The 12,670-nt window shown below is 38.9% G+C and overlaps 1 protein-coding gene across 3 annotated transcripts in view; it reads right to left on the reverse strand.

The window, feature by feature from the left end:
- LOC120303065 (sodium channel protein type 2 subunit alpha-like) overlaps nucleotides 1–12,670 on the reverse strand; it is a 121,311-nt gene that overhangs the window by 35,271 nt on the left and 73,370 nt on the right. For all 3 annotated transcript variants that reach the window (XM_039332200.1, XM_039332201.1, XM_039332202.1), the window contains 6 exons: nucleotides 10,979–11,260; nucleotides 9,090–9,386; nucleotides 6,396–6,528; nucleotides 3,680–3,918; nucleotides 2,882–3,055; nucleotides 65–421 (listed from right to left, as the gene is read on the reverse strand). In XM_039332200.1, coding sequence (XP_039188134.1) covers nucleotides 65–421; nucleotides 2,882–3,055; nucleotides 3,680–3,918; nucleotides 6,396–6,528; nucleotides 9,090–9,386; nucleotides 10,979–11,260 — 1,482 coding nt within the window. The remainder of the gene's footprint in view (nucleotides 1–64; nucleotides 422–2,881; nucleotides 3,056–3,679; nucleotides 3,919–6,395; nucleotides 6,529–9,089; nucleotides 9,387–10,978; nucleotides 11,261–12,670) is intronic.

Below are 12,670 nucleotides of genomic sequence, written 5' to 3' on the forward strand. Positions count from 1 at the left end.
CCTTTGGAAAGGACTTTTGGGAAAACCATGAGCTGAATAACAGAGAATCTCCATAGATACTTACCACCAGGTTTCCAATCACCATCACCATCATGAAGACTGTCAGGCAAAGGGCTTGACCTGCAACCTCCATACAGTCCCACATGGTTTCTATCCATTCTCCACAAAGAACTCGGAACACGATCAAGAATGAGTGGAAAAAGTCATTCATGTGCCAGCGTGGAAGTGTGCAGTCTTCTGAAATTTTGCATTTACAACTGTCATAGTTTTTACCAAACAGCTGCATACCAACCACAGCAAATATGAAGACAATGATAGCTAGCACCAAGGTCAAGTTTCCTAAAGCTCCAACTGAGTTTCCAATGATCTTTATTAGCATGTTTAGAGTTGGCCAAGACTTTGCCAGTTTGAATACTCGAAGCTGAAAACAGTAATGAAGAATTCATATGTAAGAGAAATTTATATAATTTATATAAATGAGGAATTGGTACAGGCTGGGATGAGAGCCATCAGGACAGACTATTAGCTGTAAACTTGTAGCCTTTTCACTCCTCCAGTACCTATTTATAACACTGCAAACCCTCTCAGATTGCAAAACTTGTCAATTTTCAGCAGTGAGTTTTTGTTGTTATTGTCTCTCTTAAAATTCTCCAATCTATTTTTTAAAAGTAACAAATACAGAACTCTGCTTCTGTGTCACCATAAAAGTGAACACCATTTCACCAAACTAAACTCAAAATAAAGAAAAAAAATCCTGCTCTACTTAAATATGTTACATACTGGACAATGGGCTTTAGTTACAGCTCTGAAAACATAGGCTTCTTTAAATACATGTTCATGTTTCAGTTTTCATTAGGCTCCTTGCTTTTTTGATTGTTGATGTGCAACTAATTGCTAGCACAAACTGAGAAAACATATTAATTAAAAAAAAAACCCAAATCATCCAATATTCTTTCTTTACCAGTAGCAATTTTTGGAGGGAAAACAAAGACCTCATCCATAGACCTTTCTCACCATGGCATCAAAATGGATGTTAAAGCTTTTGTTGAGGATATGCCCTCACCGTGGAACCTCCATTGTAGAGCCAGCCTGCTGCTGAATCAAGGCTGAAGCCAGATCAAGATGATCCATCAGGATTCCTCCGGGAGACATATCATCTCCCTTGCACGCCATCTGAGCAGGTCAGTGACTTGGAGGACCACTGCAGGAGTGCCCCTCCCATTTGGCCAGGGGGCTTGCTGTCTCTGTCACAATTTATGCTTTGGCTTTTGGAGACAATGGAATGTCCCAATAACCCAAACTGTCTTTCTTTCATAAGTTTCTAGTACAGTGGTTCTCAACCTGTGGGTTGGGACCCCATTTGGGGTCGAACGACCATTTCACAGGGGTCGCCAAACAACGCAGTCTGCCATTTTTCCCCCCTTTTCCTTAGCTGTGCTACTCCCTTTTATTCTATTGGCTTTTGAAAGCCAATAGAATAGACTCTCTTGAATAGAGTCTAATTCTATTGGCTTTCAAAAGCCAATAGGAATTGTCCAGGCTGTCTCTGCCCTGCTGAGCCCGCCAAAAGTCCCATTCTGCAAACGGTGCTGCACCAGTTGAGTAGTCCTCGACTTACGACCGGTTGAGTAGTCCTCGACTTACAACCGGTTGGGGGTCGCGGCATTAAAAAGGTTGAGAACCACTGTTCTAGTAGCAATTTCAGAAAGTTGGCATTACTTCCATTATCCTCAGCTGCTGCTGGCAATAACAGCAGGAAATCTGAGATAGAAAGGGTTGTTTCAACCTCCCTGCTTCCCCTGTCTGGCTTCTGCCCTTACTTCTGTGCTTCTCCCTAGCATCACAAAACATTGTCCTGTCATGCAAATGTAGCAATTTTCCTAGCTTTGTTTTGGAGGTATGTTATGAACGCTGTGGGGACAATGAATGGGTATGTTTTCTTTCAGTCTCAAGGTTGAGAGGAAAACATATAGCGCTCTCTCTCTCGCTCTCTCCCCCTCCCTCCATTTTTGTGTATAGGAAAAAGCCATAAACTTGACAGCTTTATATTTGAAGGGGCTTGCTGCTCATCATTCTGAATGCTTGTGAAATCCAGGCTGTAATCAATTCCAGAATGGCCTAGAAATTTCTGATTCCTCAGGGATCCTGAGTTCTTTCCAGGAAATACAACGCTTCTTATTCTGCTTCCTTTTAATCTGCTCTTCCTATACCAAACACCTGCCTATCACAGAGATTATTTATGTTCTCTATTGTTACATTCTATGTAGGTAGATGCTATTAATGTTGGAAACAGAATAGTCATCTCTCTCAACTTTAGGTATTCCACATAGGTTTTCTATTCTAGTAAGAATGGCTAAAATGCTTCCTTTGGAGAAAACTGAACTGTAGATCCCTCCAGTATTTTCAACTTATTCCAGATGAAGTGGATTTTTTTGGGGGGGAGGGGTTGCTTCCTCCAAAATGCACATCCCAAACAGGGAGTTTTCATTCTCCTCTAATCAGAACCCAGCAGACTATTTATGTAATGACAATGCGTCAAATCAGCCCGTTTCTCTCTAAGAAAATAATTATAACATGGATATTCCATCCAAGTGTTTGCAAAACCTCTAATGAAGATCCTGGTAGATTCGAAAATCCTACTTTGGCTTTTCTAATGTAAAACTTCTGCTCTGTTATAACAATTTCTAGATAGGATAAATGGAGTCTGTCAATTCCAGAGATATTATACAGTATGTCTTCCTGCTTGAGTGAACTAATCTGCAGATATCTGCACAATATGCTAGATGCACCAAGTCCATAATCCACATAGGAATTTTATCCTAAGGAAAATTGCAGCTGTGCTGAAAAAAAAAACAAAAAACCCTGCAGGTCTGATATTTACCAGTCTGAAAGATCTTAAGACTGACAATCCATCCACTTCTTGAAGACCCAGCTCCATTAAACTGAGGGTTACAATGATGCTATCAAAAATATTCCAGCCTTCTTGGAAATAATAATAAGGATCCATGGCAATTATTTTGAGGACCATCTCTGCAGTGAAGATTCCAGTGAAAACCTAAATGTAGAATGCAATCAGTTAGTTATTCCCATGAAAACATCATGTATTCTTTTGTTGTTTGTAGGCATACAACTCAAGAAACAATACTTGAAATACAGTGACAAAAACAAATGTTTAAACCTCATTTGTGCTCCAGCTCCAACTGAGGAAATACACGGCTTGACATAATTTTAAAAGAGCTGAAGTACAGGAGAACTTACACCATAAGACAGGTCATGAACCATGGAAAGGTTTGTTGAAAACAGCATGAATTAAAACTTTCAATCATACAAAAATAGCCTTCTAGATATGTGGGACTTCAACTTCCAGAATTCTCAGTCAAACAGCATTCCCTCTATAGTCCTAAGGTTGGAGCTATAATTCTGAAAAGAAGCAACAGGGCCATGGAAAATCTACATTTTCCATAAAATAGACTCCAGATTTAATCTCGGGAAGGATTTTAATATCATCGTGGAAAAAACAATTATTATTTGCTATATTGATGATTCCTGCTAAAAAGGGACTAATGCCTGACTCAGATTTATATTTTCAAAAAGTTTAGAGAGATTCATTTTTGAAAAGCTTCCTTAGAGTTTAGCAGGTTTATGAATTATAAAATTCTTTAATATAAATTTGACTTACCAGATTTCCATTTTTAAGAATACTACTGAAGGAATCATCAATTGGATAATGTTCCATGCTCATGAATAGAGTATTTAAAATAATGCAGATAGTAATTCCAAGATCAACAAATGGATCCATCACAATTAAATGAAGAATTCTCTTTATTTGTAACCAATTATCAGAACAATTCCAAATCAAGTAACTGTGGGCAAACTTATACCAGCATGGCGGACATTTCTGTCTTGATTCTTCAAGTTCTGAAGAAATTAAAAACAAACAAAAAACCCCACCTTATACTAATTTCATAATTTACATTCATCAGAATACAATAACTTCCCAAAAATCTGATTTGCAGATTCATTTCTATGAATTTTCTTAATTTAATTTTCTGCTACAGCACATTTCAAATACTTAAATATTTAAAAGGACAAATCTATTTCACAAATATTGTAACAGTTGGTAAGGCAAAGAATGAAGTCCTGATTATTTTATTTATTTATTGCCATTACACAGAAAAGCAACTGTAGGTAGTGCACAATAAAAAAACTACTGTACAATCAAAATATTAAAACAATTACAATTAAAAATACATCAAGCAATATTATTATTTATTAAATAGAGAAAAAAATACTGTTAAAACAATGCAGCCATCTTTTTAGATGACTATTTCCTTGAGGTTCTTAAGCAGCCATGTTTTGAGGGATATCTGGAAGGATATCAAGGATGGGGACAATCTCACCTCAAAGGTGGGGGGGTAGGGATGGTGGTCCACAGAACGGGCACCACACTGGAAAAGGCCACCTCCTAGGTCACACCAAATAAAACTCTTTTCACAGAGGGCAGATGTAACTGGGTGGAGGTTATCCTTCAAATAAGCTGGCCCCATGGCATGGAGAGCTTTAAAGGTCAAAATCAATATCTTGAATTGGATCTGGAAGCAAACTGGTACCAATGAAACTTGCAGAGCAAAGATGTGACACGTGCCATTCTAGGGGCACACATAGCTGCCTAGGCACCATATTTTGCACCAGTTGAAGTTTTCAGATACTCTTCAACAGCAGCCCCATGTAAAACTCATTACAGTAGCCCACCCAGGAAAAGACCAGGGCATGACTTTGTATCAGTGACTTGTGAGTAGAGACTTTGTCAACAGGAACAGGCACAACCCAAAACTGTATCAAAAAATATCCTGCATCATCTTGGGTATGATGACTGGAAAAATGATGGAACCATCCTGTCCCAAATGGGGATTCTATAACCGGCACCCCATTGCTCAGCTGCAGCCATATAAGAGGACAATAGGGTAGAGCTCTCCTCCGAGAGTCCATTGATCTAAATGTAACTTCAATTCAAAAAAGTGTGTAGAATTTATTCCACCTCTGTTTCTTCCTTACTATAACAAGACACCTAAATCAAAATTAGGTGTTAATTAAGGCTGTCACGGTTTATTCTAGTACTTGAAAAAAATCCTTTTCTAAAAACACATCTGGTATACTAATTTTTTTAATAGGCAGATTATCAGTATATTTAAGAGAGAGGACTTCACTTCTATACTATCCATCTTCTTAGTTTTAGTTCTTATTTAAGTCTTACCTGTAGGAGATGACCAGGCTGATCCAGAGAGAGGGATCAAATGCTTCATCATTCATGAGTCCCTGAGAGCCCACAAGAGATCTAAATCCAGCCCACCTTGAATGCCTTTCTTAACTCCCTCTAATTTCCCTTGACTGTTAGTAGACCAGATTCTTGTAGAGAGCTTAAGCTTGTAATAAATCTTAATACTCATTTGAACTGCCTGAATCTCCTGATTTCCCCGGCACTTGACATTACCAATTTTAACCGCTTATCATTTTGTAAGCCACCCAGAGTTACTTTATTTTGTGGGTAGCATATTATAAATAAATAAATAAAGTTTAAATTATAAAATAGACTATTAAGAAAAGAATGCTACTTTGAGAAATATGAGATTGTAGACCTGCCCAAGTGAATTGTTTGACACATTAGATCTTGAATGGTCCAAATCAACATTTTTCCTGTGATTATGCAGGCATGAAACAATGAATGTGTTTCTCTATCATCTACCAGTACTACCATCATTCCATTTTCATTCCAATATCTCAGGGGCTGCCATAAAGAAGAGGGAATTAAGCTGTTTTCCAAAGCTCCTGAAGGCAGGACAAGAAGCAATGGGTGGAAACTAATCAAGGAGAGAAGCTACCTAGAACTAAGGAGAAACTTCCTGACAGTGAGAACAATTAATCAGTGGAACAGCCTGCCCCCAGAAGCAGTAAATGCTCCAACACTGGAAGTTTTTAAGAAGAGACTGGACAGCCATTTGTCCGAAATGGTGTAGGGTTTCCTGCCTGAGCAGGGGGTTGGACTAGATGACCTCCAAGGTCCCTTCCAACTTTACTACTATTACATTGCACCTAAAATCTGTCGCACCAGCTAGGAACACCTAAAGCCAGATACACCTTTTCCAATGATGGCATATCAGCAGACCCACTCTCCAAGAAAATGGAGAGTGTTTTAAAGTTTTATAGGTGTTATGTACATCCTGAATTACATGTTCTGATTGATTCCAAATCTCTGCAAAGCTTAATAAAGCAGTTTTTTTTCTTGATTAGAACCTTATTAGCTTTTTAAAGCTCTCCGTATACGTAACAGAAAAGTAAATCAAAAGTTTCATAGCATATTTCCTATATTAGGCACACAACTATATGCAGAGACCTACCTTCCATCGTGTTTGTGATAATGCTTGCTATGCTCATTGCTCTTTGCCTTATGGTGGGGTCTTCTAGCAAATCCATTGATATCTGAAAAGAACTGGACCGTCTCTTTTTGCTTTCCATCTCAGAAGCATTACTCTACGGTGAAGTAAGAAGACTAAATTATCAAGATGATTATAGAGATATATACTAGAAATATAATCCAACAAATAACTTCATGAATTTCATGCTACTGCACATGCACTGAATCTTTCCATATTTCTTAAGCTTAAACATATGTCAACAGTAGACTGTATTTTATGCTTGTACATGTAACCAACTAACCCTGCACCTCTACAACAGGCCATCTTGCATCTCAGGCGCTCTTGAGGGCTCTCATGCAAATCTTGTTATGTTATTTTGAAGTTCTTGTCTATAAATAATTGAAACTACATTTCAGGTTTCCCCAAATCACACTTGGATCAGGATTATGGATTAGGTTCTTGACCCAGACTTTAGCAGGAGTCAATCTATAGTCTCAGGCAGCACATTTTTAAATTTAGTTTTGTAGATCCTCTTTGGTGCAAGTAGAATCTGTTGGCATAGTTTCCTGCTATTTTGAAATGGAGTATATACAAAAAGTATAATGTAATGTAGGCTTAGATCTCTAGAAATACATGGGGCGCTGGTGGAACATACACAAATATTAAGAAAAGAAAGTGAAAAAAGTTAAAATACTGCCCAATAAGGGAAAAAACTCCAGAAAACGGTGGCCTCCCTCAACACTATGTCATTACTATCCCATTGACTTAGTCCCATTGTCTTCTATGTATTGGTGAATATGAGTCGTATTTTCTGTAGAACTGCAACTTTAATTGAAATGATCGTGAATATTCGTTTAAGCATGAAAATGCATACTAGAGATTAGAAGAATTAGTTTTATGTTTAGATAACCTGACCTTTCTGAGGGTCCAGAAAGAAAAAAATTAGGTCATGCAACAGAAGTCATTTTAGCAAACAGCTTTATGTTTTTGAGCCAGTGCTCCTCCAGGCCTTCAATCCATTCTGGACAATTGTTTAAAAAATTAATAACAAATTTATCCCAGGTACACCTTGTTACATGCTCTATTGCCACTAAATCAGCCTAGCAATAAAAATGTAATTGAGCTTCAGCATGCCAACCAGAAACCAGGGAAGATACTGTATGGAGCTGCAAACATAGTATGTGGTAAATGTGATTGCATCCCTTTTTAAAATCGGGAAATGAGCTTTAATACAGTTGGAGGACCCTATAGTGAAGAAAAGCTTGGCTTGTTAATGAGGGGGGATGTTAATCTTAGAACATACCCTTGAGTACAAAATAGTTCGTTCACAGAGAACAAAATGAAGGTCCTGATCCTGGCATGGATGGCAGGATAGTAAGCCAGGTAGATTTCACCCTCCATTCTCCCCATAATGGTCTCCATCCAATCATATTACCTAAGTGTAAATTTTTGCAGCTCCACACAAGTTTATGTCTATAAACACACAAAAAACCCATGGACATTCCAGGCTCAGTGTAGGCAAGATTTATTTCCTTCCTTCCTGCCTTTTTTGCAAAGCTGGCTTCTAGGAGACCTGCTGCCTCAGGAAGTGGCCTTACTAGGCTGTAGTGCCACAGAGCATGGAAGAATGCTGGCCTTGTAGCCAGAGCATGGAATACTTCACATTCTATTGTGATAGAAGTGCCTTCTTGTTAAGGAAAGGCAATGAGACAGACACCTGTGGGAGAATTAAAAAGAGATAGGAACAGGTGTGGCAATGGAAGAGAGTACGTAGGGGTGCACAATTTGGGTAACAATAGCACTAGAAATAACACTTAGACTTACATAGTGCTTTACAGCACTCTTGTGAGTGGTTTACAGGGTCAGCATATTGCCCTCAACAATCTGGGTTCTCATTTTACCGACCTCAAAAGGATGGAAGGCTGAGTAAACCTTGAGCCTGTTAGGATCGAACTACAGATTGTGGGCAGAGTTAGCCTGCAATATTGCATTCTAACCACTTTGTCCCCTACAGCTCCTACCACACTGTGTCGCAAGGGTTGCATTCCCAAAAGTAGGAGCCCAAGATAAATAGGTAAGATCAAGGAAAGTTTATTTCTAACAAATAAAGTTAGTGGAATTTCACCCTTTTTGTACATTAAGAATCACATTAACAGCTGTTTTTGGAGAGGCTCTAAGGTCCATGTGGGCATCTCTAAAAACAAGGTACCGTATTTTCCGGCGTATAAGACGACTGGGCAAATAAGATGACCCCCGACTTCGGAGAAGATTTGCATGGTTAGAAAGTCGTCTTATACGCTGGAAATTACGGTGCATAATGGATCTTTTGGGCAAGGATGAGCAGGAGCAAAGCAAAAATAAAGGAACAAAGAAGAAGGTATTTGCGAAGCATAAATTAGATGTAAATATGTCAATACTTTTGGATTTAATTTTGCTAATTTAATCTTATTTTCTTTTAAATCACGTTGGGTGTGTGTGTTTGCAAATACATGCAGCAGAGGTCAGACCATTTATTTTTGTGTAGCTCAGTTTTAAAGCCCGGAAAGAGGCAATATTGAAAGCATTTCCAAGATGCAGAGGCATTCACGATTTGGATTCCATTCTGGAGGCCCATCATGCCTACACTACTTAAATCTTCCTTACACTGTCATCGGTAGTTGCTTTATCTATTATCACCTCTGGGAGAAGCTGTCCAGTAGGCGACAGGAGCACAGGTGGTCCTCCTACCAAGGAAACCACCCCATTGCAGTCCACGCTGCTCTGCATCTTCCCGTTCATTGGAAACATGGTCTGACTGATGTTACTGCTGCGTCGGTCACTATGTCTGCGTACAATAAAATAGGAACCATTCCGGCTTCCATTTTCTTCAAAGGTGCTGTGCTCACTATCAGCATCTGAGCCTCCTTCGGTAGTTGGACCTTTGAAGCTGGAAAAACTGGCCCTGCTATTGCGCCTTGTGGGAAACAGCATTGACTAAGGAGACAGAAATTGAACCATCAAATGAAAAATTGTAAATCATATACAAATCCAAGCTAGCAAGCTAGGCAATAACTTTGAGAGGAAATGTACAGTTGATCTTAGGAAGTATGACATGATCAAACTTCTAAATTGATTTCATGGGGGTCAGGGTCAGGGAGATAAAGCAGGGTCCCCAACCCTTGGGCTGCCGCCCACTACCAGGACATGGTCCGTTCAGGACCGGGCTGTGGAGATGGCGGGTGAAAGTGATGCGCATGTAGCTCCACTTGCATGCACAGTGGGTGGGCAAGAGCGTGTAAGCAGCTCCATTTGTGCGAGTGTGGGTACGCATGCCTGCTGCTTCTGCAAATGGAACTGCGTTCATGCTCACACGGAACCATCCTCTCCCCCTCCCGCTTGTCTGCAAAGCCGGAAAAGTTGGAGCCCGCTCGGATAAAGGAATGCAGGTTTGACTCAGAAATAGGGAAGTAGAACCACAAGTCATTACAAAAAGGTTACTTAAGTCTTGGCAAAGTAGAAAACATGAGAAAGAAACTCAAAATATTCAAATATTGTTTTCTACCACCTCCTCTTGCCTCCACGGATACTGTCTATGATCTCAACTTATCTCTTATTTGGGAGATAGCCATACTTCCAAACAACCACTATTGTGAAACAATCACTATTTTCATTTTCTAGAAATATCTATATAGCTCTATGAGGCTTATAGGCTTTCTTAGGAACATGGTTAATAGTGCTTTGAAATATGAGAGCTGTTCTATTTTTTAAAAATTAAAAGAATGTTTAAGAAATAATCAAGATCAACATGGTCAAATAGCTGGATACATATCAAGAGCGATGTCCTTGGGCACTATTCTCCCCCACCACCCCCAATTTCAATATATGCTAAAAGGTACTTCCAAACACAAAAAATTTACTGCATCAAAGGGCTATCAATAAAGCTCTACACATTAAAGGAAAATTCAATTATAATTAGTGGTTCCATTGAGATGATCATCTTTAACTGGTAGAATCCTTGTGCTACCAAGTTCTTATTAATAAGTCATGAAAATGTCCATACAGTACATTTAAATAGGTTATTTGGCTATCAGAGATATAGCACCATTCTGTCTTTCCAATATATCAACAAAGACCCTACTGCAGGCATCCCCAACCCGAGAAAGGTCCATGGCTTTTTAGGAACCAGGCTGCGCAAATGATGAAGCTTCCTCTGTGTATATGCAGGATCTAGGTAGCGTGTGAAACCACACACACCCTCCACAGTCCATGGAAAAATTGTCTTCCGCGAAACTGGTCCCTGGTGCCACAAAGATTGGGGACTGCTGCTCTACTGTCTTTGTTAGAAAAATCCTATTCCTCTTTCCCCAAATTTCACACTATTACCTCCTTCTTTTCTGTTTGGCTTTCTAATAACAAAAAGAAACTATTGTTTTAAGTTCCTCAGGTTACTGCAAGTAATGACAAGAACCTGAAGCCCCGAAGGACATAATCTGTTTATATACGACTTCCCTTACGTGAGGGCCATAAAGTGTGATTCAGGCCCTCGTCTGCAACCATTTGGATAGATATACCACAACATGTCTGACCTGGTATGGAGAAATGACCCTATTTTCATATGCGAGTCTATTTCCTTCCAAGGAAAATCGAAATCCTTTCCTTCTGATGCTGCTATCTGATTCCGATTTTGGAAACATTTTGCCATTGCCTCCGGGTTCTCCAACCGACAATTCTCTTTGTCGTCTTTTTTTCCTTCGGTTTCTTCTTTCTTTAGCACTTTTGGAGCTTGATAATTCTGAAGATGTTTCTGAAAGTCTTCCAAGAGCGCCATCATCCCTGAAATCTTTATAAGCTGCTGCTGCCACCAGTGCCTATCATATGAAGGGATCAACTATGTAAGTACTCTTCACACAATTTAATTAGTTAGCATGGTGCTTATTACTCCAACAGAACACAGCTTGAAGAATACAAGTGGGCAAAAAGAAACATGCATGTATCAAAATATTAGCAAATGAACACCCACCAAAACAGGGGCTCTTAATCTTTTTCTTTCATGGATCCCTTTGAGAGTCTTGCGACACCTATGGATACTTCCTTAGAAAAACGCCTTTAAATGCATAAAGTCAAATACATAAATAGATACTACATTACAAAGGAAATGTATAAACTCAACCACATACCAAAATATTTAAAAACAGCAATATGGAATGCAATATATGTGTTTCATTATTAAGCCATTTAATCAACACAAGCTAAGTTTCAGTTAAAATAAATTACAATTTTCCCTACTGAGGTTCATGAACCCCTTGAAATTTATCAGAATGCCTGATATACAGGTAGTCTTTGACTTACAGCAGTTCATTTAGTGACCGTTCAAAGAGACAATGGCACTGAAAAGAGTAACTTACAACCATTACAGTATTCCCATGGTCATGCAATCAAAATTCAAACACTTGGCAACTGACTTATATTTAAGAAGATTGCAGTGTCCTGCAGTCATGTGATCCCCTTTTGCAACTTTCTGACAAGCAAAGTCAACAGGGAAGCTAGATTCACTTAACAACCATGTTATTAACTTAACACCTGCTGTGATTCACTTAACAAGGCAAGGAAAGTCATAAAATGGAGCAAAACTCACTTAACAAATGTTTCACTTAGCAACAGAAATTTTGGGCTCAATTGTGGCCGTTAAGTCGACTACCTGTAAATATTTAACTGATATATAATAATGAGAATTAGAATCTAGCCTGTGTGTTGTGTGTTAACTTTAGGTGTATCATTAAATAAGCCAAGGTACTGTATTTCATACTCTGTACATAATATCGTAATAGCGTTCTTTCCATTACTATGAGCACCCATCTGGCTCTAAAGCTCTGAAACCCAATCTCATCCTTATGAAGAGTAATAATACTATGTAATACCCTTAATTTCCTGTCATCCTTGTTGCTGTTGCATCTGTACTACAACAGTTATTTGGCATTTGACAGATGCCATATGATTCATATGCTTTCTATATGGTTGATAAAGAAAAGACATAATGAGCCCAGATAGAAATCTGTTTTTATAAAACATATCACATCTGGCACTAGTTTACAAACATATACCTCAAAAATTCAATAGATTTCTTGAATACTCTGAGATTAAAAGCAGTGCTGCATGGGAGTCTCACAAAAGTCCTTCTAAAACAGTAGTTCTCAACCTTTCTAATGCCGTGACCCCATAATACAGTTCCCCATGTTGTGGTGACCCCCAACCACTTATACATCACCGGGTGCCAGGGG

The sequence above is a fragment of the Crotalus tigris genome, unplaced genomic scaffold (assembly GCF_016545835.1).
Source record: "Crotalus tigris isolate CLP2741 ecotype Arizona unplaced genomic scaffold, ASM1654583v1 scf7180000024454.734221, whole genome shotgun sequence".
NCBI lineage: Eukaryota > Metazoa > Chordata > Lepidosauria > Squamata > Viperidae > Crotalus > Crotalus tigris.